At 28.9% G+C, this 21862-nt stretch overlaps 4 protein-coding genes and 1 long non-coding RNA gene across 7 annotated transcripts; 3 read left to right on the forward strand and 2 right to left on the reverse strand.

The window, feature by feature from the left end:
* Window positions 1–411: 411 nt before the first annotated feature.
* On the reverse strand, window positions 412–13912 carry Pex6 (peroxisomal biogenesis factor 6). Of its 2 annotated transcripts, XM_085655394.1 has the most exons (8): window positions 13728–13912; window positions 13480–13558; window positions 3841–4367; window positions 3288–3767; window positions 2975–3201; window positions 2485–2890; window positions 2086–2385; window positions 412–2016 (listed from the first exon to the last, which is right to left on the reverse strand). In XM_085655394.1, the coding sequence occupies exons 3-8, from the start codon at window positions 4271–4273 to the stop codon at window positions 1376–1378; spliced, it is 2487 nt and encodes an 828-aa protein (XP_085511520.1). In that variant the 5' UTR covers window positions 4274–4367; window positions 13480–13558; window positions 13728–13912; the 3' UTR covers window positions 412–1375. The 2 variants fall into 2 exon arrangements, with proteins under 2 accessions (XP_085511520.1, XP_035717155.1); XM_035861262.2 differs by lacking the exons at window positions 13480–13558; window positions 13728–13912 and adding an exon at window positions 4785–4902.
* Window positions 5090–11741, forward strand: LOC118439562 (uncharacterized). Of its 2 annotated transcripts, none has more exons than XM_035861258.2 (15): window positions 5090–5226; window positions 5646–5821; window positions 5898–6102; window positions 6176–6372; window positions 6501–6732; window positions 6833–6986; window positions 7074–7308; window positions 7393–8401; window positions 8542–9260; window positions 9369–9538; window positions 9633–10049; window positions 10188–10363; window positions 10450–10697; window positions 10857–11120; window positions 11212–11741. In XM_035861258.2, the coding sequence occupies exons 2-15, from the start codon at window positions 5682–5684 to the stop codon at window positions 11384–11386; spliced, it is 4341 nt and encodes a 1446-aa protein (XP_035717151.1). In that variant the 5' UTR covers window positions 5090–5226; window positions 5646–5681; the 3' UTR covers window positions 11387–11741. The 2 variants fall into 2 exon arrangements, with proteins under 2 accessions (XP_035717151.1, XP_035717154.1); XM_035861261.2 differs by having other exon boundaries at window positions 7396–8401.
* Window positions 13913–14251: 339 nt separating the features above from the next.
* LOC118439569 (uncharacterized) lies at window positions 14252–18110 on the forward strand. The gene is made up of 6 exons (XM_035861275.2): window positions 14252–14606; window positions 14779–15023; window positions 15173–15495; window positions 15573–15816; window positions 15899–16179; window positions 16369–18110. The coding sequence occupies exons 1-6, from the start codon at window positions 14531–14533 to the stop codon at window positions 16604–16606; spliced, it is 1407 nt and encodes a 468-aa protein (XP_035717168.1). The 5' UTR covers window positions 14252–14530; the 3' UTR covers window positions 16607–18110.
* On the reverse strand, window positions 17941–18544 carry LOC118439573 (protein lethal(2)essential for life). Its single transcript, XM_035861282.2, has one exon. It carries the CDS (start codon window positions 18542–18544, stop codon window positions 18020–18022), a length of 525 nt encoding a protein of 174 aa, XP_035717175.1. The 3' UTR covers window positions 17941–18019.
* A 2094-nt stretch (window positions 18545–20638) lies between these two features.
* Window positions 20639–21825, forward strand: LOC118451529 (uncharacterized). The gene is made up of 3 exons (XR_014983853.1): window positions 20639–20899; window positions 21022–21393; window positions 21461–21825. It is a non-coding gene; the product is annotated as an uncharacterized LOC118451529 (long non-coding RNA).
* The last annotated feature ends 37 nt before the right edge of the window (window positions 21826–21862 follow it).

Raw genomic sequence — 21862 nt, forward strand, 5'->3', positions numbered from 1 at the left:
ATTTTCTACGGGCAATGAAGTGGCATTATTAATTGGATAATAACTTTGTTAAATGAATCATCCTCATGATTCTTTTAAGGAATAAATATTAAATTGTTATTATAAACTGAAATATCAAACATTAATATATTAATATTTTGGATATTCTCTTAAAACTTAAAAAGAAGGCAAAATAAAAAGAAATAAATAATTCTCGGAAATATATATGCAGATTTTTTTGACACATTTCATAAAGTTATATTTCAATTAATATTACCGAAGCTATATAAGAGAACTGTATTTGAATTTAAGAAAAAAATTTTTATTTCAATATTATACACATTTGAATATTGTAGGCACTGAAAAATATCTCTGTAATTAGAACTTGTCCTACATCATTCTACATTCATACATTCATGTACCAATTACGTATATATTAAAGAAAGAAAAAAAAAAAGAAAAAAAAAAAGAAAAAGAAAATAGAAAAAGAAAAAAATTACGTCGCTTTAAATTATAAGTAATAGCACAATATGTATAAACAAGCATGCGCTTTCTTCAAACAAGTTTCTATGATACTAGGATACAAAAAGTGCTTTTACTATAAAAAAAAAAAAAAAAAAAAAATCATTTATATCAAAGGAAAGTTGTGTTCCGCTCTTATATATACCCTCTTTTAAGCCATAAAAATCTACCTCTTGATTATACCAAAGATTACATCGTGAACAATATTTAACACAAATGGACACGCAACTTATTGGATATTATTTATGAAACAAAATCTAATTTTCCATGTGCAAATTTTGAAGAAAGAAACGTAAGTTGATATGCAATCGTTTATATGTATTCGTTTATCCAGACATATTTAGTTTTTTAAAGATGATATTTTCAAAATAATCTTTAAAAAAATCTTCACCTATTACATATCGCATTAAAATATTGAATATCTTGGAAGCATATTTGCGCGATCCCAATCTTTAAATTATATACGTCTTTATAGATAGACTTGGTAAGTTTAGCTGCCCTATTTTTCTATATTGTATATTTATCATGCTGTATTGTGTATATCGTATTGGCAAAGTAGAAAATTTGATGATCCATAAAAATAATTTTTCGATTATTCCTTTTCTTCTGTCACGCTATTATGGTAAGAATAATCGATTGGTGCAATATTTAGAATAGAATGTAGATAGTTTTCCTTGATTTCATTATTTACTATGTATAAATTGTTTTATATATTTCTTGAAATAAAATAGCATAACGTTCATATAATATTATGTATCTACTTGTAGAATTTATTATCGAGTATACGATCTTGTGTTAGAATATTAAATAGAAAATATAGTGAAATGTTTCCATTGTTTTCATTGTAAAATATACATATGTACAAAATTTATCTTTACATATTAACAGTTAATATTTGTCTAGAAGAAAATTCTTCTTGCATTTTTTCATACCTTCGCATTTCTTCTTCACTAACAGATGGACTCCAATTATTTATTGCTTCCTTAAAATCTAATAATTCGACAGTTACATGACTAAATTGTCCAGGAATATGTGTAAGATAATTTTCTTTAGTTAAATTATCCTGCATATTATTAATAGTATTAAGAACTCTACGAGCAGCATTTAGCCAAGCATTAGAACAAATAGAATATAAATCGGCACCAGTAAGATTAATGGGTAAATCTATTATAAGTTGTATCAACTCTCTTCCATGATTTAAAAATTTAAATTTATGTGTTAATGCTTCTAAAACATTAAGTTTAGAAAGAAAAGTTGAATGAATTCCTACATATAATAATTTGTCAAATCTACCAGGTCGAAGTAAGGCTGGATCGATTAAATCTGGCCTGTTTGTTGCACCTATGATAAAAATATTGGTTGCTCTATCAAGACCATCCATTTCTGCTAATAACTGAGAAACAACGCGATCCATAACACCACCACTATCTCCACTTCTGCCACGATTAGGAGCCAGCGAATCTAATTCATCAAAGAAAATGATGCATGGTGCTGCAGAGCGTGCCCTTTCAAATACTACAAAGATAATTAATAATAATTCAAATTAATTATATTATCTTATATCGTTGTATAAATTGTTTTTACCTTGTCTAACATTTTGTTCACTTTGTCCAACATACATATTTAAAACTTCAGGACCTTTAACAGATAAAAAGTGCAGCTGATATTCAGTTGCAACTGCCTTAGCAAGAAGAGTTTTTCCTGTTCCAGGTGGACCGTATAAAAGTAAGCCGGATTGTCCAAAATTAAAACAACTTAACATGGGTAAACGAATTCTACGAGTGATCTCGTGTTTTAAATTTTCTAAGCCACCTATATCATTCCAATATACTTCTGGTACACGTGGCATTCCTTTGCTATCCATATTTATTGATTGGATATATTCTAAAAATGAAATTAAAATTTTATTAAAAATTTTTCTATTAAACAAACTGAAAAAAATAGTAAATGTTATAAAATAATATTATATTAAAATAACATTACTATAAGCTTCAACAAAGTCATCCTTTGCTAGTGTTATGGAATGCTTAGAATATTGCTTTGTTCTTTTGCAATATATTTTTATAGTATGCAATATCAAAGCAATTAAATCTTTGTATTCAAAACCAGAACATAATTCTGCTATGTTTAATAAATCTGCATCATAATTTATTCTTTGACACGCTAGCTGCCATTTTATAATGTCCATTCGCTTTTGACGATCTAAACTCTCCAAATTAATTGTTTCCGTAAATATTCTATGTAACTCTCCAGGAATCTCAGACCCATCCGAAGTGGCTATTATTATAACAGGATAATTTAGTATCTTACTATAAAGATCGTTTATTTCTCTTGCAAAAGCAGATATAATTCTTTCATCTTTCTGCCCTTCAAATGTTTTACCAAAGATCTATATAAATAATTTTTTTTTTTTTTTTTTTTAATAACATGTAAAAAATTAATATATGTAATGTATAGAAAACATTTCAAATACCTGAATATTATTCAAGCAAAGTACACATGGTGCAGATTTGTTGGCATTGTGCATTAAAATACGTAATTTGGCTTCAGTTTGTGCTGATGTTAAAGCTTGGACTTCTCCAAAATCTATATTAAATAAATGTAAACCCATTGTTTCCGAAGTAATTTTTACTATCTCATGAATTGCAGAGCCTGGTGATCCAATTAGAAGAAATACAGGTTTTATATGTAACTGGATATCTATAAAACAAAACAAAAAAATGTCATTCACTGTATCCTAAAAAATACATATGTATACAAAACAATAATAATAATATAATTCTCACCAGATTTCATAAATGGTACAATACAGTCTTTTAAAGAGTTTGAAGATTCTACTAACACTGATGGATAAGTTTTAAGGTAATAATTATTATCTGAATCTTTATAAGTTAATCGTAAAATTAATTTTTCTGGAAGCAAGTAGCTTTTTTTACAAGGAAGATAACTATTTATATTATTTTCTTGTATAAGTGTTGTTTCTTCTTGTACAATAAAACAACCTTTACTAATTGGATTACCATTGAGTTTTTGAGATGTAATCTTAAAATACATTGTAGATGGTATTTGAGTTACGGAATATATACGATCCTTTGCATATTCCTTTACATCAATGCTAAATACATCGTTACATCTTAAAAAGCGTGGCTCAGAAAAGTAATTTTTTAACAATGCATCTGTTAAGTTTATTGAAGAATCATAGGGACTAGAGATTAGTGATACTTTAACTTCAGTCGCAAAGTTAACAATATTATCTGTTGCAGGAACTGAAAAATATAAAAATTGAAATGTTTGATTACATCTTATTAATCATATGAATTAGAAACGAATTACACTTACTGAGAAAAAGTTTGTCATTCAAATCTATACAATGAAATACAATCTCCAAATTATATCTCATGGTTTCAGAAACATATATTACATTCTGTTCGGTGTCTTCGAATGGTACAACTAATACTTTATATTTCTTAAAAGATGATTTGCAACATAAATAAAACCAACTTGGTATTGTTACATTAATCTCATCTATGTTTATTAGTATACACGTGTAAGGATCGATATAATCATTTACACATTCAATTTGTTTATTTATCAAATAATTCAAAGTTTTATCCGACAACGTAAAACAATGAATTTTCTTTTTCATTAATCTTTTAAATTTAAATTGCATATAATATAAAAAGATATAACTAGAAACGTAATAAGGATTTTGTCTCATATAAGTTTGAATCAATGATTGTAAAAAAATTATGTAAAATGACCACGAATACATTGTACGAGGAAAAAAAAAACAGCTATATGACAAATTTTAATTATTGATATCGGATGAACTATCGAACCATTTAAATCTGTTCCAAATATTTGATCTGAAAGGAGAAGTAAACAATACCAAATTATAAATTTCTAATAAGATGTATATTATTACATTGTATATATATATATATATATATATATATATATATATATATATATATATATATATATATACAATGAGAGAGAGAGAGAGAGAAAAAGAGAGAGAGAGAGAGAGAGAAAGAGAGAGAGAGGGAGAGAGAAAGAGAGAGAGAGAGAGAGAGAAAATACACTATCGTTAATATATTTAATAGGAAAAAAATCGATTTCATATAATATTTATTATTTCCAATAACATCTGATACTATAACATTTCTATATGAAAACAGAGGAAAAAAAATGAATCATCCAATAACAAAAAATCACGTCGTTATTGGTTAAATTCCCGCGTTAGTTATTTATTGGAAAAATTTTGAGAACCACTGACATACCATCCATGGACCAATGGGTAACAATTCTCAGTGTTGCTATAGTAACACACGTAGATCGGAGAACTTATGGGACCAAAAACGAGGTCCCTTTCTAACAGCTGTACTTGCTCGTACTGTTGGTAATTTTTTATAGTGATTCGCGTGAAAATCACGTTAAACTTATCGAGTCTGTCCTTTTCGTGCTTTACTTTATCGATTCTGTTTAAAAGAACGCATCTTCTCGCGAGAACGTATTTTGGCGACAGTGTCGCTTTCCTTTGAGATCATTTGAAAGTGCACCGTAGCAGAAGACATCGAAAACCGTTGGTGGTTTGATAGTCGTTAAGTGAAGACCTAACCTAACATAGTCTATCCCGATAGCGTCCTTATTGCAATTATCGGATTGAGTTAACTTCGAATTTAAATAACGAGAGTAATATTAAGAATATTATGCACGATTGTGGTAAGTGAATATATTTATTTTTCAATGTTTATTAAATACGAAAGATTCCCCTTTGAATCTTTAGTTTATATATGCCGTTGTTTGTGTCACGAATTTCTATAACTGTTATACCATTTGTAAAGATACATATATGCCGACATTGTACGATTTTATAATTACGAAAATTATTTACGTTTCGAATAATGTATAATTATCGTTATGTTTTAATAATAATTCGATTATACTTTGGGATTCCCTTCCTATACGATTTTACGATTCTTTACAGGTTATTAATATAATCTATTAAGTATTGTTTTCACGATATATATATATATATATATATATATATATATATATATATCATATTTTATTACCATGTTTTAATTTATATCTCTTTCATTTTGAAGATCAACTCAAATATTATAGTGTTTCTTCTTCAGAGTGTAAAGTGAAAGAAATATATTGTTAAGCAAGGAATGGATCCTGCAACAGTCATTGCTCTTTGTAAGGAAAACATTCAGCCACTTCGTTATGGACGAAATGCTGCTCAATTGGGAACTGCGTTAAGGGCGCAGGAAGATGTGGAAACACAACAGTTACTTCTTCAAGAAAAGCAGTAAGTTTTTGTATTTTGTTGGTACCCTTTATTAATAATCAAAGAATTATTAAAAGAAATACAATGATCATTTTAGAATGTATGAAGATGCAATTAGAAATTACGAAGGAGACGATCCTTTAGAGAATTGGTATGAATATATACTCTGGATCGAACAAAGTTACCCAAAGAGTGGTCATGAATCACACATTGGAAAGTTATTACAACAATGTTTAGCCACATTTGAAAAAGAAACAAAGTATTATCAAGATCAAAGATATATACGTCTTTGGATTAATTATGTAAGTCATTATTTTTAAATAATTAACAAATATGTTTTAAAATTGAATAATTTATTAAATACCTTAATTGTAGATAAATATGCAAAAGAATCCTTTAGAATTATATCAACTTTTATATAATAATGGAATCGGAACCATGGTAGCAGATATATACAGAGCATGGGCCTTTGAATTAGAACAAATAGAGGATTATAAACAAGCAGATGAAATTTATTTACTAGGTTTAAGAGCTCGAGCAGAACCATTAGATGAGTTAGATTATGCACATAAGTAAGAATTACAGACATTCTTATTGTTATATATATGTGTATATATATATATTTCAATACTGTAAAATTGATTAGCACAAATAATTTAATAATTTTTGAAATTAATTGTTATAATCGCACTCCTTGTAGAAACTTTCAATTAGCAGTAGCTCGTAAAACACTTGGACGCGTGGATGATAGAGGTGATGTATCGATATTTGAACAGAGACAAGCATTTAGTTCATTGAAAGCAATTAAAGCTGGTAAAAGAATTAGTACGATACGAACCGGACATCGTGTGCGTGATTATTTTCCTGGTAGTATATCTCAAGTGACAACAATGCAGAATACAAGACCAAATTCTCGAGTACAGATATATCAGGTAAAATATATTGTCGAATAGTAAACAATATATTAAAATTTTCATATTCGAAATTTATTATATAAAAAATTAAATACAATATGATAAAAAAAAATATTAGGATGATATAGCAGGAGATATGAAAGGTGCAAGTATATTAGATCATGTACCAATTGAAGATATGCATAAGGAAAATACAATTAAACCTGGTCCATGGAACAGTGGAATGAAAAAATCTAATTTATTATCATCTTCTGTGAAAACTGCTTTTAAAGGTATTATATCCACGCATTATAATTAAATGAATTATAATGTGTGTATGTGTGTGTGCGGTATTTATTTAAACATTATATTATTTTTAGTTCACGAAGATGAAGTAGATGACAATGATATGCAAAAAATAAGATTGTTTCCTAATCATACATCATTTTTCGATGGAAGCAAGTATCCTGAACATATGATGATACCTGTATGTGTACAAGATCGGCCAAATCCAAATGTTATACTTAAACCACATTATCCTAAACAAATAGTTTATGCGAATAATATGGATATAAGTATGGAAGAAATTAGAGCTCAACGTTATCTTCTTAAAAGGTTTTTCTTTCATCTAATAAATGCAATTTTATCATTTGTCAATATTTTTATATAACATGATAACTTACATATCAATATTTTAAGTAGGCAAAACCAGGATATACATAAAAAGTATTCTGACTTGGATATAGACGATAAATGTTCAAGAAATCCTGATTTACAAAATCAACAAAAAATTATGGAAAGAGAATCTCAGAACCACAGTATTACATTGCAAGAATTGCAACAACATAGGCAAGAATTTGCACAACAAAAGATGGTACAAAGGCAACACAATCTGGAACTTCAAAGAAGAGAGATCGAACATTTAGAAATTGAAAGACACAGAATCCAAATCGAACAACAAGAACTACAAAGGCAACAATATGAAGTTGACAAGCAAACATTAGAAAATCAAAGACACGACGCAAAGCAACAAGAATTGAAAAGATTAGAGGCTGAAAGATTAGAAGCTGAAAGGATAGAAGCTGAACGAATTGAAGCAGAAAGAATCGAAGCTGAAAGAGTCGAAGCACAGAGGATAGAAGCCGAAAGAATCGAGGCACAGAGAATCGAAGCCGAAAGAATCGAAGCTGAACGAATAGAGGCACAAAGAATTGAAGCTGAAAGGATAGAAGCTGAGAGAATTGAAGCAGAAAGAATTGAAGCTCAAAGAATGGAAGCTGAATTAAATACGCAAAGAAAATTACAAACAAGTTATTTGCATTCACATCATACCTCATCATTATCAACGGATAATGAGGAACATTTACTTGGGCAAAGCCTTACTGTAAATACAAAAGAAGCAATATCAGCGGTACAAGACTTATGGCATTCTCCAAGTGTTACACCTGCTACGCCACGTTTTCGTAATCCTATACCACCTCGAATGACAGATTCTAGAACAAAATTATCTTTTGACATACATATGGATAGTTCAATGACACAGCACGCAATGTCTAGTAAACATCATCAGGGATATAGCATACAACCATACGACGATCAAGAAAATCATCAAAGTTTTCATGCTCCTCATCAGAGTTATGTATCTTCGGCACAACACACGCCATATGGAAATCATGGATTACAAAATACGTATCATTACCAAATACAGGTACGACAACAACAAATAACAATAATAATATATTGTTTTATTATCTAGCATGTCACAAAAGAGTATTGATTTTTATGTATGTGCGTGCGTGTATATATATATATACATATATAAGAAAATAAGAATAAACTTTATTTCAGCATCACGATCAACAAGTACAACAATTATCACATCATCCGCATCATCAATTGATACAACCTCATCAACAAGCACACTCCTTGCATCATCAATCCCTTTCACAGTCTCAACACCTTCAATCACATTCACAACTTCAACATCATCATTCACATGTACATCATCATTCGCCACACAGTCAACATTTACCGCATCAAGCACACCATCCGCATCATCATATGCAGCAAATGCAGCATCCTTCCTTTGGTAATATGTTACCAAATGATATAGGATATCAACAATATCCGTCCTCGTTGGAACCACCTCTTCTACAACAAAATTCAGAACCTCAAAAATCACTACATTATCCATCGTACAGTGAACCTAATGTCGAGGCAAATAAACCTTATAGGATGCCTCCTGAATTACCATATATCAAATCACCGGGCATGAATCGTAGAGACTTAAAATATTTGGAGAATGCTGAAAATAAAGAAAATGCCATTGTTATTGATTATAATGGACCACTCGAGGAAAACATGCCACCAAAATTAACGGAAGAAAATAACTTGTATACGGATGATACCCTTGGTATAGCACCCTTATCAGGACCGAATGATACCTGCTATACTGAAGCATGCAATGCTTTATTAAGTAGTTCTACTCCTATGACTAACCATTTTAGATTATCTCATAGACCAAAGGACGTGCCACAATTTTCAAGCCAAAATGTTCCACATCAAACGTACGTTACTTCTCTTTTTATACGTATATAATAATTAACTATAAATCAAATGAAACTATAAATATATTTAAGATTTAACATTTAATAATATATTATTATTTTTAATAGAATTCCAGATGTAAATAATGGTAATGCAGATGAAAAATTAAGTGTTATAATGGAATCAACTAGGGAATATGTTTCAAGTAGTTCAGCCTCTAGTGCCAATACAAGAACAGCTCCTTTAGGTTTTACGTTAACAAGAGAGGAAATGAGTTTGATTAAAGAATCGGGTTTACGTTAGTATATATTCATCATTATATAATATATTATTAAATATTTTCTACCAAAGTATTTTTATTAAAATAATAATATTTTTTTAACATTATACAGAACAAACACATAACGATTCTGTAATAGCGACCAGTCAACCATACGAACAGAAAATGCGTGCTCAAATTCAAGCTGTACATGCTCAAAGTCCACGTACGGTACAACGAAATGTGGATCAAATAACGTCAGAAATAAAGAATAATTGTGACTTACGAAAATCTATCAATTTTAAACTTAGTAGTGAAACAGACAATCAGGAAAAAACTGATACTATGGAATGCGAAGAGCATGAACCAATGGAACAGGTGGAAGAAGAAATCTTTCAACTTCCTTCTGGAGATATTAATCCTTTTGATAAGAATTTAATTGCCGGTCTTTTGAAAAATATGAAATTTCCATTATCACAACATGCAGAAGGATATATGAGAATAAATACTAACTTAAATAAGTTTGTGCCTTCTACTATGATTACGCTTGGTTAGTAAACTATAAATAATTTACATTATTATATTATTATTATTATTATATCAATAAATTAGCTTAAAAAAGAAATATGCGCATATATTTTGTAAAGAAGTATTTTCATTTCTCTCTAATTTCTTTTTTTATTTAAAGGATCTGAAGCGTATAATTTGGAAAAGTGCCTTGGGAAAGGAATGTATGGAACCGTTTTTAAAGCAGTAAATATGCAAACAGGTCACAGTGTTGCTTTAAAAACCCAAAAACCTGCATGGGTTTGGGAATATTACATTGTCAGGGAAATAAAAACCCGCCTTAAAAATCCACATATGGTATGGACATATTACACATTATTTATTTTTAATAAATTATCTTAATAATCATTAGTTATATACATTACCATTATTATTGATTACAGCTTCGAGGATTTATGGATGTTTCAATAGCTTATATAGCAAATAATGGCAGTGTACTAGTTTCAGAATTTTCCAAATTTGGAACATTATTAGCCGTAACTAATCAAGTTAAAATGTCCACTGGTAAACCATTAATAGAACCACTTGCTATTTTCTTTACTATCGAAATGCTTCAAATTGTTGAACATTTACATAAATGCCAAATTATACATGGAGATATAAAACCGGATAATTTCTTATTTATGCGATTGTAAGTATTTTTATAATTTAATTGTGCACATACAATAAAATTTATTGCTTTTAATAATTATTGATTAATAATTACAAGTAATATAAAGTACAATTTGATTTTGATCTTTCCTTTTTCTTTTTTTTTTTTTTTTTTTTTTTTTTTTTTCTCTTTTAATAGACCAACAGAGGATGTTAGGCCAACAATACAGTTGATTGATTTTGGATGCAGTATAGATATGAGTTTATTACCAGAAAAAACAACATTTACTCATATCATAAAAACCGAAGAATTTACCTGTATTGAAATGCAAACTGGACGGCCTTGGACGTATCAGACAGATTTATATTGTTTGGCGGCCACGAGCCATTGTTTATTATTTGGTAATTATATGAGAGTATCAAACGTTGGTGATCATTGGTTTATAAATTCAAAGTTGCCAAGGTAAGATCATTAATTTACAACTAATATTGTAATTGCGAATACTAACATTTGTAAATAAACCTAAAATATTATGTTATTTATATACATACAGGTATGCAAAGAAGGCCGCTTGGGAACCATTCTTTACAGAATTATTAAATATCGAATCGTGTGAAAAATTACCTGATTTATGTAGATTACGAAATTTAATGGAGGAAGCTTTACCACCAATGCCAGAATTACAATCAAAGCTTAGAATTTTATCTAACATACTCAACAAACGATAACGCTTACTTAATTTGCTAAATCAGATACTATGGCCCAATGTGTACGGCACACATTTAGTAAAGAACCAACGTTTAATAAGAAAAAAAATTAATATTATTGTGCTATTTATTGTAAAAGTTACTATTACAGTGATATATGTACTTCACAGCTACGGTACATGAAATGCACGTTTATGGCCTGCTTTGTGGAGGCTTTATTGATTTATATTGCTTGCACATAATCAATAATATTAGAAGTGTGAATTTAATTCTGCCAATATTTCTCTCCGAAATATCGTAAACAATCACCTGGAGGTTTTCTTTATCACTAGTTTCTTTTTTTTTTTTTTTTCTTCTGGTTTTTTTTTTTTTTTTTTTTTTTTTTTCTTTTTTTCTTTTTCCTTTTTTTTTTCATGGATATGTCTTTCAAAGTACCTCGTGACACATAGTACCTGGATGTTAGTGTTTGTCACGCAAAGTGTGTAAAAGCAAAGAATTGTATTATAAGATTTAAGCAAAGAAAGACAAAAGAATTTCGTTGGAGATATTGATAGTACAATGTACGTGTGATAAATGTATGCAGGCACATTAAACTTTAAGGACATGCAACTGCAAATGTAAAAAGTTAATCCCTCACGGTATAGTTGCATTCCATATATACTCTCTCTATCTCTCTCTCTCTCTCTTTCTCTCTCTCTCTCCCTCTTTCTCTCTCTCTTTCTCTCTCTCTCATTTTCTCTCTCTTTCTCTCTTTCTCTTTACTTAGATAACTAATATATATATATATGTAATATTTATAATATATAGGTTTAAAATATATTTTTTCTTTCAAATCGATTCCTTTTTTGTTTTCTTTTTTTTTTTTTTTTTTTTTTTTTTGTTATATCTCATCACTCAAGTTTTGTATGAAAAAAAGGAAAAATAAAAAAATATATATATATATAGAATGCCAAATATTTAGTTGCTCTCGATACAGTACGTTTCCGTTTTCAAAGAATATTATTACGTTTGGTAAATATAAACATATGCCTGTTAAATGATGATCCATCGTATAAATGTAAATGAAATAATATGTAAAGCAGGAAGACAACATAAGATACAACATATAAGATGTTTCATTATATTCCATAAATTATAAAATATTCCCTTGTTAGGACATTGAAAAGACCTTCTATTTTGAATGTGTGCAGGCTTATTCACTGGTATCCACTAAACAGGCCTTTAAATAATAAATTTTTTAATATAGAATAAAAATATAAGTGTAAGGATATATATATATATATATATATATATATATATATATATATATACATATATATATATATAAAATAACAGATATTTCAGGTTTGTGTTCAAATCATCTCTCCCATGTTAAATTTTATAAAATAAACAAAAACAATAGGCTGCCTGATATATTTAAATGATATAATATAAATTATATACATATATATCTATATATATATATAATATATATATACTACTATATATATATATCTATCTATATATAGTAGTATATATATACTACTCTCTAAGGATATACATAGGTAATCGACAGCCTATTGTTTTTGCTTCTGAGATCACAAAATATGCCTTATTTTATTTTGATGGTGCAACATGTGTGTTTAAATTCAAATAATATTGAGCTTTATGTTGAATACATTTGCAACAAGTACTGTAAAATATATTCATTAAAACACGATTAAAGTCATATGGATTAGCTGCAAATTGATTCTCTATTTCTCTCTCTCTCTTTCTCTTTCTCCTCTCTTTCTCTCTCTTTCTCTCTCTTTCTCTCTCTCTCTCTCTCTCTCTCTCTCTCTCTCTCGCTGTTTCTCTCTCTTTCTCTTTCTATTAATAATTCCATTTTATACAAATATAATATAGTTTGCGTTTTTTACTTATCTTAAGAAAATTAATAATTGTGAGATAATAATTAAGAATCGTAAATACTATTTGTAACATAGATCAATAATGTCCTATTATTTCTCTTTCCTTTTTGAAGTATATTCAATAAGAAAAATTTACCATGACAATTGATAATAACATTCATTAAGATTAAACATATAAATAATATACATAAATATATTTAAAAAAAAAAATTGCATTAACATTACCGAGATCTAAGTTATTATAATCAACTGCCTTTCCTCTTCGTAATTAATTGCTGCTCCGTTACTCTTTGTTAACATATTGCTGAAAGAAACCGGAAATTGACTATAAAATTATATATATATATATATATATATATATATATATATATATATATATATATATGTATATATACACATATATATGTATGTATATATACATATATACGCATATAAAAATATAATTTTTTATATATATAAAAAAAAATACATACATACACACACACACATATATATATATATATATGTATGCGTATAAATTTAAAGACAACGTTCCACGAAATATAACATTATGTAAATTATTTATCGTACAAAAGTTCATCACTAGATCTTCAATGTCCTTATTTATTTCGTTTCTTTAATAGACCGAATGTCGATGCACTTTCAGAATTGATTATAATGTATTTGTGTGTTTGTATGAGGATTAGACAGGCAGATTAGCTTGTACTCTATACATGACATATAAATATATATATACATATATATATATATATACATATATGCATTAATGACATTATTAACGTATAAACTCAATATGGTAAGTGGTAGTAGTAATAGCAGTAGTAGTAGTAGCACCAACAGTAGCAGTAATAGCAATAGTAGTAGTAGTAGTAGTAGTAGTAGTAGTAAGCTCTGAAGAGGAAATGCTAAAAGAAGAAGGGAGGACAGGGGGCCCAGATCCCAGATAAAGCGGTTGACCCTCGCCCCTTCAATGACCTGCGAGATATCGTTAGACTGAAAATCACTGACGACGTATGTATCACAGTCGTATGTGTGTTCGTCGACCAGCAAACAAGCCATGCTGCTGGTGATCATAGTCTTAAAAATATTTAAAAACGGATAAATAGAGAATGCTATTCGCGTGAGAACGCGTAGTAAAAAATATTCGGTTCGATAAATTCGATTTAGATTCAATTTAAATTCAATTTATTATAAAATTTTCATATACTACTTTTCTCTCACTTTCTCTGCCTCTTTTTTTCTCTCATTTTTTTTCTCCCCGTCATCTCGAATAAACATGCGAGCTATTTACAAATTTGTCCTCCTTATTTCTTGTTCTTTGATTTGCCACGCCGAGGATTCCAAAATCAACGGTAAGTTTTAATTCTTGTTTTCTTCCTAATTATTTCTTATTTCCTTTTATTTCCTTTTTATTTATAATCGATTTCGTAATTTATATTTTTCTTTCTTTTTCTTTTTCCTCCTTTTTCTTCCTTCCTTGATATAAAATTATTGAATTTAACAGAAGCTTACGAAAAATTTCAGCGAAAGAAGCGAAACAAATCGCCGCCGGTGAAAAACGCCTTGGAGATCATATTCGTGCGATCTTGAAACATTATCAGCAATATGATCCAGTTGGTTTACCCGGTGTTCCAATACCCGATCCCATGCCAGTACCAGATATGAAACATTCTTTTTCCATGTATACAATGAATTTCAAAGAGATCAACGTTTATGGATTATCCAAATTTCGTATTGAACATATCAAATCTGAATTGGCTCTGATGCAGGTATGATTAAAAGAGATCAAATATTTCGTTCATTCTATTTATAATAATAAAAAAAAAAAAAAAAAGAAAAGAAAAATAAGAAAGAAATCAAATATTATATCTTGTGCAATATATATATATATATATATTTGTTTTTTTTTCTCCTTAAGGTTTCGGCAGCATTGAGTATTACAAGACTCGATATTCGTGGATTATATACCCTTGCATCTTGGCTTTCAAGATCAGCCGGCAATTTTACTGTAATATTAACAGGAGTTAACGTCGAAGGCGTTGCAAGATTGGAAGTTGGAGTTGATGGTAAATTACAAGCACAGAACATCGACATGGATTTAACTTTCGAGAACATCGATATGGATTTCAAGAATCTCGGCTTTTTGGGATCCGTTTTTCAAGGTGTTATCAATTCTGTTGGCGCTTTTATATTCGACAGTATTAAACCATTCATTTTAAAGGAAGTTAACACCAATATGAGGTAATCTCTCTTCTTATTCGTAATATAAATTTGAATGAAAAAAAATTTTTTTTTTAATTATCCGAAAATAAATTTAGAGGCGAGGTAAACAAGCAAATATCTCAGTTACCGCAGTACTTCCCAAATTCTATATCACCGTTCGATATGGCAGTAGCCGAGGGTCGTAGACAAGTTTCACAAATGGGTTACGATCCATTTAAGGTAAAGGATTATAGCCAAAACGTTGGTATTTTTACCGTGACATCATCGCACACTTGGATCACCGGATTGGGAAGTTTCTATCGTATGGGTAACATCACGCTTACCATGGAAAATGGCACGGTAAATTTATCGATTATAATAAAAATATACAAATGTTTTATTGAGGAAATTCAAAATTAATTTTTTTTTTTTTTTGTTAAAGGTATATGCGGTTTTGGATATTGGAACACAGGAGATCGAGGGAAGAACGCATTGGGAAGTAAGCGTAATTGGTGGCGTCCTGTCGAGAGCAGGTACAGTGTCCTTCACCGTTCAATACTTCAGAGTTCAACTGAATTTAAGCCAACCACTTGATACGCGTAAACGACCAACATTGGAAGAACTAGATTTGGAATTGGGTAATATACAAGCGCGAATACACGGTGCCGGTACTCTTGATTATGTTATGGAAGCGAGCATCAATATAATTCCAAATCTTTTAAGGTATTAATCGATTATTTATCATTATAAAATTAATAATAAGATCATAACAATATTGTTATCATTTATTTTATATATAAATAATATAAAATATAAATTGTCACGTGTATCGATACAAATTATATTTTTTAATAATTTATATATTTAATAAATGTTTTATAAATTTTTTATGTATAATGTATATATATGTAGGTATCAAATAATGGATGCGATCGAGGGACCTCTCACGAAACGAATACAAGAAGAATTAAATAAAATAGACGTCGAGAAACTCATTAATGAGAAAATACCAGAAATAGAGGAACAAGCCAGGCTAATGCAAGGATTATCTCCATCCGATGAAATTATCTTGGAGGATCCTGTACCTCCACAAATACCAGATGATTTAACTCCGTTCTCTGAAAGCGAAGAGGAACGAGGGCCTTCGTAAATATCTAACGTAAATACAAACAGAGAAAAAGCCAAAGAGAAAGAGAGAAAAAGAGAGAGAATATATATATATATATATATTTTCTTTTTTTGAGGGGAGGGGGAAGAAATTACGAGCTTCATAAGAAAAAAAAAAGAAAGAAAGAACATAATACACTTGATGTCTACATTTTGCGATTAATATAAATTTTGTTTTTCTAATCAGACGTGGCTTTTCGCCAGACAATTTTATTCTCTATGTGCTGCAGTACATACAAGTCTATGCAATCGGTACATAACGTAAGTCTATGTAACAAGTACGGGAAATGATTAAAATAAAACATCCAAGTGTGATTCAACTAACGAATTATCTGAGGATGTGATGTAACATACTCTGCTTGTAGATAAATTATATACGAGTAACGTAGTTATGTAAGGGGAAAATCAAATTTGGTATATGATGTTAATTGTCAATAAAAATTAACATTATTAAGATATTTATAATATGGGTTTCGATCGATTCAGAAATAGTGATAGAATTTTTTTTTAGAAAATGAATAATAAATAAAAAAAAAAAAAAACAGAGAGAGTCGGAGAGGAGAACATTTATATTTTATACGTAACAACATTATATTTATTGAAAAGCTTATGAAAAGTTTCGAACATTGAAAATTGCAAATATGCATATATGGGCAAATTGTTGATATTGTTTTTTGTTTAATAACAGTTTATTACGTGTATTTGTCTTATGCATTTATCATGTATCTATAATTATGCATTCGATCCTATCCATACACATTTTTCAGATAATGAGACACATGTTTACGTGACTTGATTTCAATTATCTCATAACAGTAATTCTCGGAATCGTACCTATTATTTGTATAATACATCATCGAAACTCTAATTTTGAAAGTGAAAAGGAAAAAAAAAAAAAAAAAGAAAATTAACAATTACCATATAAACGATGTGCTAATTTGACAGCCGATATCTATCAAATATATATATACATAAAAGAAAAGTCATAATAAAATAGGAATCTTCGTACATGGTTTTTTTTTGTTCTTTCATCTTTTTCTTTCTTTTTTTCTTTTAGTTTTTCATCGTTGATCTTCAATCGATATACGAGAATATTATTAACACAATTCTGCGCAATAATTAGAATACTACAAATATTATTTATATGTTATGATACTCTTGTATAACAAGCAATAATTTAGACAGAGATATATATATATATAATATGACTAAATTACAAAGCCATTAAAGCTAATATAATATATTAGAATATCGGCTACAGGAAGAGGCAGAGAGAGAGAGGGGGAAATGGATAGAAAGATAGAAAGAAAGCGAAGATTTCAAATATACCCGCGAATTTTTTTTTGAACGATTGTTTTTTTTTTTGTCACTTTCTTTTCTTTTTTTTTTTCTCTCTTTAGGCAGCCTTAATGGCCGGTCTGTTTTGACGTTCAATCGGAACAATTCTTTCGCCAGGTGCAGGCAAAACAAGTCTTGGTGCAGTGACAGTTAGAATGCCATCGGACGATAAGCTTGGTTTAACATGGCCGATATCGTAACCTTGAGGTAATTGATATCGTCGTACGAAATGTCGTGAGATATAACCATGTTGATCTTTCTTCTCCTCATGTTTACCCTCAATTGTAATACATTTGTCATCCGTTCTAACAGTTATTTCTTCGGGTGCAAATTGTTGCACGTCGACGATCACTCTGTATTTATCTTGGCCCTTTTCAATCTTTGTCGAGCCTCCTACTTGTTCTTCTAATTCCTGGAATACTTCGCGCCAAGGATGGAAAAATTCTTTAAATGATGGCAATGCTGGCGGACGAGGGAAATCGTTTGTCGTTGATAAACGTTGAAAATGTTGTTCCAATTCACGATGAAAACGGTCCATTTCATCCCACCAATTACGGAACAAACTGCTCGGTACTAATGCCATTTTATTTTCGAATTTCTTTTCTTTTCTTTTCTTCGTTCTTTTTTTCTTTTTCTTATTTGAATTTTTTACGGTTTCTGTCAGACATCAACAAAATATCAAAATTAATATTACTTTAATTGTTATTCGTATCATCGATAGAATAATATTTGAATCGTATATATCTATATCTATATATATATGTATATATTATAATATATATATATATATATATATATATATATATAAGGAATTTTATTTTTTTTAATAATTATTAAAAATAAAAGATGGGAGATCTTTGAAAAAAGAAGAACGCAAAGTAGAAAAAGAAAAACAAAACTATTTCAATATCAATTTAGTTATACGATATTCAATCAAATTGACAAATATTATGATTTCATATTTACAAACATCACTTATATTTTATAAATGTATTGCGATGTTATAATAACGTAACTACGATGTTTATTGAGTTTTGCAAAATTTCTCCCATTTGAAATGAATATTTACGTATAGAAAAAAAGAAAAAAAGAAAACTTTATTTCTTAATCCTTCATTTCTTATTAATTCTCGAATGTAATTGTTTTTTAATCGACGAAAGAAACAAAAAACGAATCGCAATGATCTTTCAAACGAAATAAAACAGCTGATTGGTCGACGCAAGTCAGTCGCAAGGAACGTTGGCCAATAAACGAGCGATATCGCAAATACTCTAAAGAGAAATTTTATCAAATCGTAAGAGACGTACCTTTTTTAACCGTATAGAATCGTAATTTGTCAATATTCAAGGTGTTAACTTGAACGTACACTCGTATATATTTCGTTTAATTTATTTCGATCGTTAAAAAAAAGAAATTTATTTTTATCGTTAATGTCACTCTTCTTTTATCTTGAAGTCGACTGATCGCTTTTCGAACTTAAACTAACTGCGACTAATTTCGCCGCCCGTTTTATATTTGTCATGGCGGTCTTTTCGAGAGATTTCTAGAAGGGCACATGCGCGAATCTATATAGTATATCATTCTCAAACAAACTTCCCCAATGACGGCTTAACTAAATTAATCACCCCTGAATAATCACGTAAATAAGTGTATGCGATTTATTTTCTTGTGAATGAAGAAAAATTTTTTTCCTAAATGTTTTCACTAAATATATCACGGAATATAATCTTTTATTTTTATCGTTTCACTCGTATCGTCGATTAACTTCGTTACACAATTTAAATATCAATCGATTCGCATAATATTACTTTAATTATTATTTTCGAATTGTCACTGTAGCTTTTTTTTCTTTTTCTTTTTTGTACGTTCGTCTAAAAATTTCTCCTTTAATCACGATTTTCAAACTATTACTACGCTATCATTGATAAATTTCTATTAAAATTATAAAAAATTTTCAATTGTCATTAATCTCATACGTTTGTATCAATTTCTAATATTTTCAATGTTATTAATAAGATCGTATAATACATTGAGACACAAATAAACCTGTAATCTTCGTGGATAATGAGATGCATCGGGGAAGTAGTTCGTAGGTAAAAAAAAAAGTTTAATAAAAAATTTATAAAAAAAGAAAAAGAGAGGTATAACACTTATACGCGATAATGAAACACAGAGGTAGGAAGCAATATTAGTTTCGTCCCTGGCACGATTCCTCCGTTCCTCCATCTATCGGTCACAACTCGCATTTGTCACATCTTTAGATTTCCCTCACTCATTTGTCACATGATATATATTTGTATTATTCTATGCGTACTTTTGTGAAATGCATAGTGACAAATACATGTATCTCATTCTTTCGTTTCATACCAATTTATTCACGTAGAAGAAATTTTGGCTCGATACAACGATATTTACTTTCTATATTTTCACGTTAAATTATTTTTGCACTATCTAATAATTTTTAATTGTATAACATTAGTAATAATAAGTAATTGACAATGTCATTGATTTGTTCATTTTTTTATTACTTTTTTTTTTGTTTTCTTTTTGATACTTTTGAATTTAATTATAAATATATTTCAATAAAATTACAAGATTTTATTCAATAATAAATTATTACTCTTGTGTTTATATTTCAGATCATTCTAATTATACACGTATAACGATAATAATTTTTTCCAGAACATTCCAACAGATTCATATAAGATAGAACAAAATATCGTAAAATGCGTTTCAATTATTATTACAAAAAGAATCTATTCATTTGAAATTCAAACTAAAAATCCATAATTGTTATTATTCGCCGACCATTTCTGGATAAGACCAACGTGAAGTTAGATACACATGATGATAATTGTGCATCAAGCAATCATGCATATTCATTGATCTATTTATATGGATTAGAAAACAAACCAATCACGATCAATTATAAGCTAATGTATATACATACATACATATATATATAGATATATATATATATACATACATATATATATATAATTTTTCTCCTGTCTAATTACCACTGTTCATAAATGCTATATAAAATTTTTTTTTTATTAGAATCAGTATGTTAAAATATACGTATGCTTTATTAAAAAACAAAAAAAAGAGAGAAAATATCACAGGAAATTTGAATTATACGATACAGATATAAAAAAAAAGCCAATTATAAATAATCATGCAAACGAATCTTCTGGAAACGAGTTATAAGGAAACTCGTTTTACAAATCTAATGTATGCAAGCAGTATTTCGAAGTGTCAACCTTGGCCGCACCTTTTCTTACAACCAAGAGATTTACCAAATTTGTAATAATCAATGTGATATGAATCCTTATCTAATTGACAAACGTAAAAATATTTTGACATATACAAATAGATATAACCAAATCTAAGGTTAACTTCGGGAGATTTCTATCATATAACAAACGATCGGTATGGCATTTGAGTCACAGTTGAAACATAATATTGGAACGTTAACGTCATTCTTTTTTGCTTTTAGTACTGTCGTTATTTTCATTGCAATGGAATCAAAACAGTCATCGAGGAAAACTTTGAGCTTGGCTGGCGTCCAAAAATACACGCTCGAATTAAAACAAATCTCTACGCGTATGCGCTCAAAACGCCATCTCGAGTATAGAACTAGCGTATTGTACGAACTTTAACGAAGATTCTCGACGATCACCGAATACATAACGAGGGAAAATTTGATCGAAATTTTATCTTTTCTTCTTTTTTTTTCAATATGTAAAACCAATAAAAAAAATTATCATTGTTAATATTTTTTATTATTATTATAATTATACATCGATTTATCATAATTTTTTTCAGATACTCGATAAAATTTTATTATACTTTTATCATACTTCCCACGGAATAAGAAAATATATATATTTTTTTTTTC

Source organism: Vespa mandarinia, chromosome 2, assembly GCF_050613455.1.
Source record: "Vespa mandarinia isolate Hongniang chromosome 2, ASM5061345v1, whole genome shotgun sequence".
In the NCBI taxonomy this organism is placed as follows: Eukaryota; Metazoa; Arthropoda; class Insecta; order Hymenoptera; family Vespidae; genus Vespa; species Vespa mandarinia.

What these genes read in the sequence shown, in the direction of transcription:
- Pex6 (XM_085655394.1), bottom strand. Translation starts at nt 4,273, where the DNA reads ATGTATTCGTGGTCATTTTACATAATTTTTTTACAATCATTGATTCAA. An exon ending in GAATGACAAACTTTTTCTCA is followed by an intron (nt 3,768 to 3,840) that starts GTAAGTGTAATT and finishes TATATTTTTCAG; the next exon opens with TTCCTGCAACAGATAATATT. An exon ending in TGTACCATTTATGAAATCTG is followed by an intron (nt 3,202 to 3,287) that starts GTGAGAATTATA and finishes TTTGTTTTATAG; the next exon opens with ATATCCAGTTACATATAAAA.
- LOC118439562 (XM_035861258.2), top strand. Translation starts at nt 5,682, where the DNA reads ATGGATCCTGCAACAGTCATTGCTCTTTGTAAGGAAAACATTCAGCCA. An exon ending in CAAAATGTTCCACATCAAAC is followed by an intron (nt 9,261 to 9,368) that starts GTACGTTACTTC and finishes TATTTTTAATAG; the next exon opens with AATTCCAGATGTAAATAATG. An exon ending in TTCTACTATGATTACGCTTG is followed by an intron (nt 10,050 to 10,187) that starts GTTAGTAAACTA and finishes TTTTATTTAAAG; the next exon opens with GATCTGAAGCGTATAATTTG.
- LOC118439569 (XM_035861275.2), top strand. Translation starts at nt 14,531, where the DNA reads ATGCGAGCTATTTACAAATTTGTCCTCCTTATTTCTTGTTCTTTGATT. An exon ending in GAAGTTAACACCAATATGAG is followed by an intron (nt 15,496 to 15,572) that starts GTAATCTCTCTT and finishes AAATAAATTTAG; the next exon opens with AGGCGAGGTAAACAAGCAAA. An exon ending in TTACCATGGAAAATGGCACG is followed by an intron (nt 15,817 to 15,898) that starts GTAAATTTATCG and finishes TTTTTGTTAAAG; the next exon opens with GTATATGCGGTTTTGGATAT.
- LOC118439573 (XM_035861282.2), bottom strand. Translation starts at nt 18,544, where the DNA reads ATGGCATTAGTACCGAGCAGTTTGTTCCGTAATTGGTGGGATGAAATG.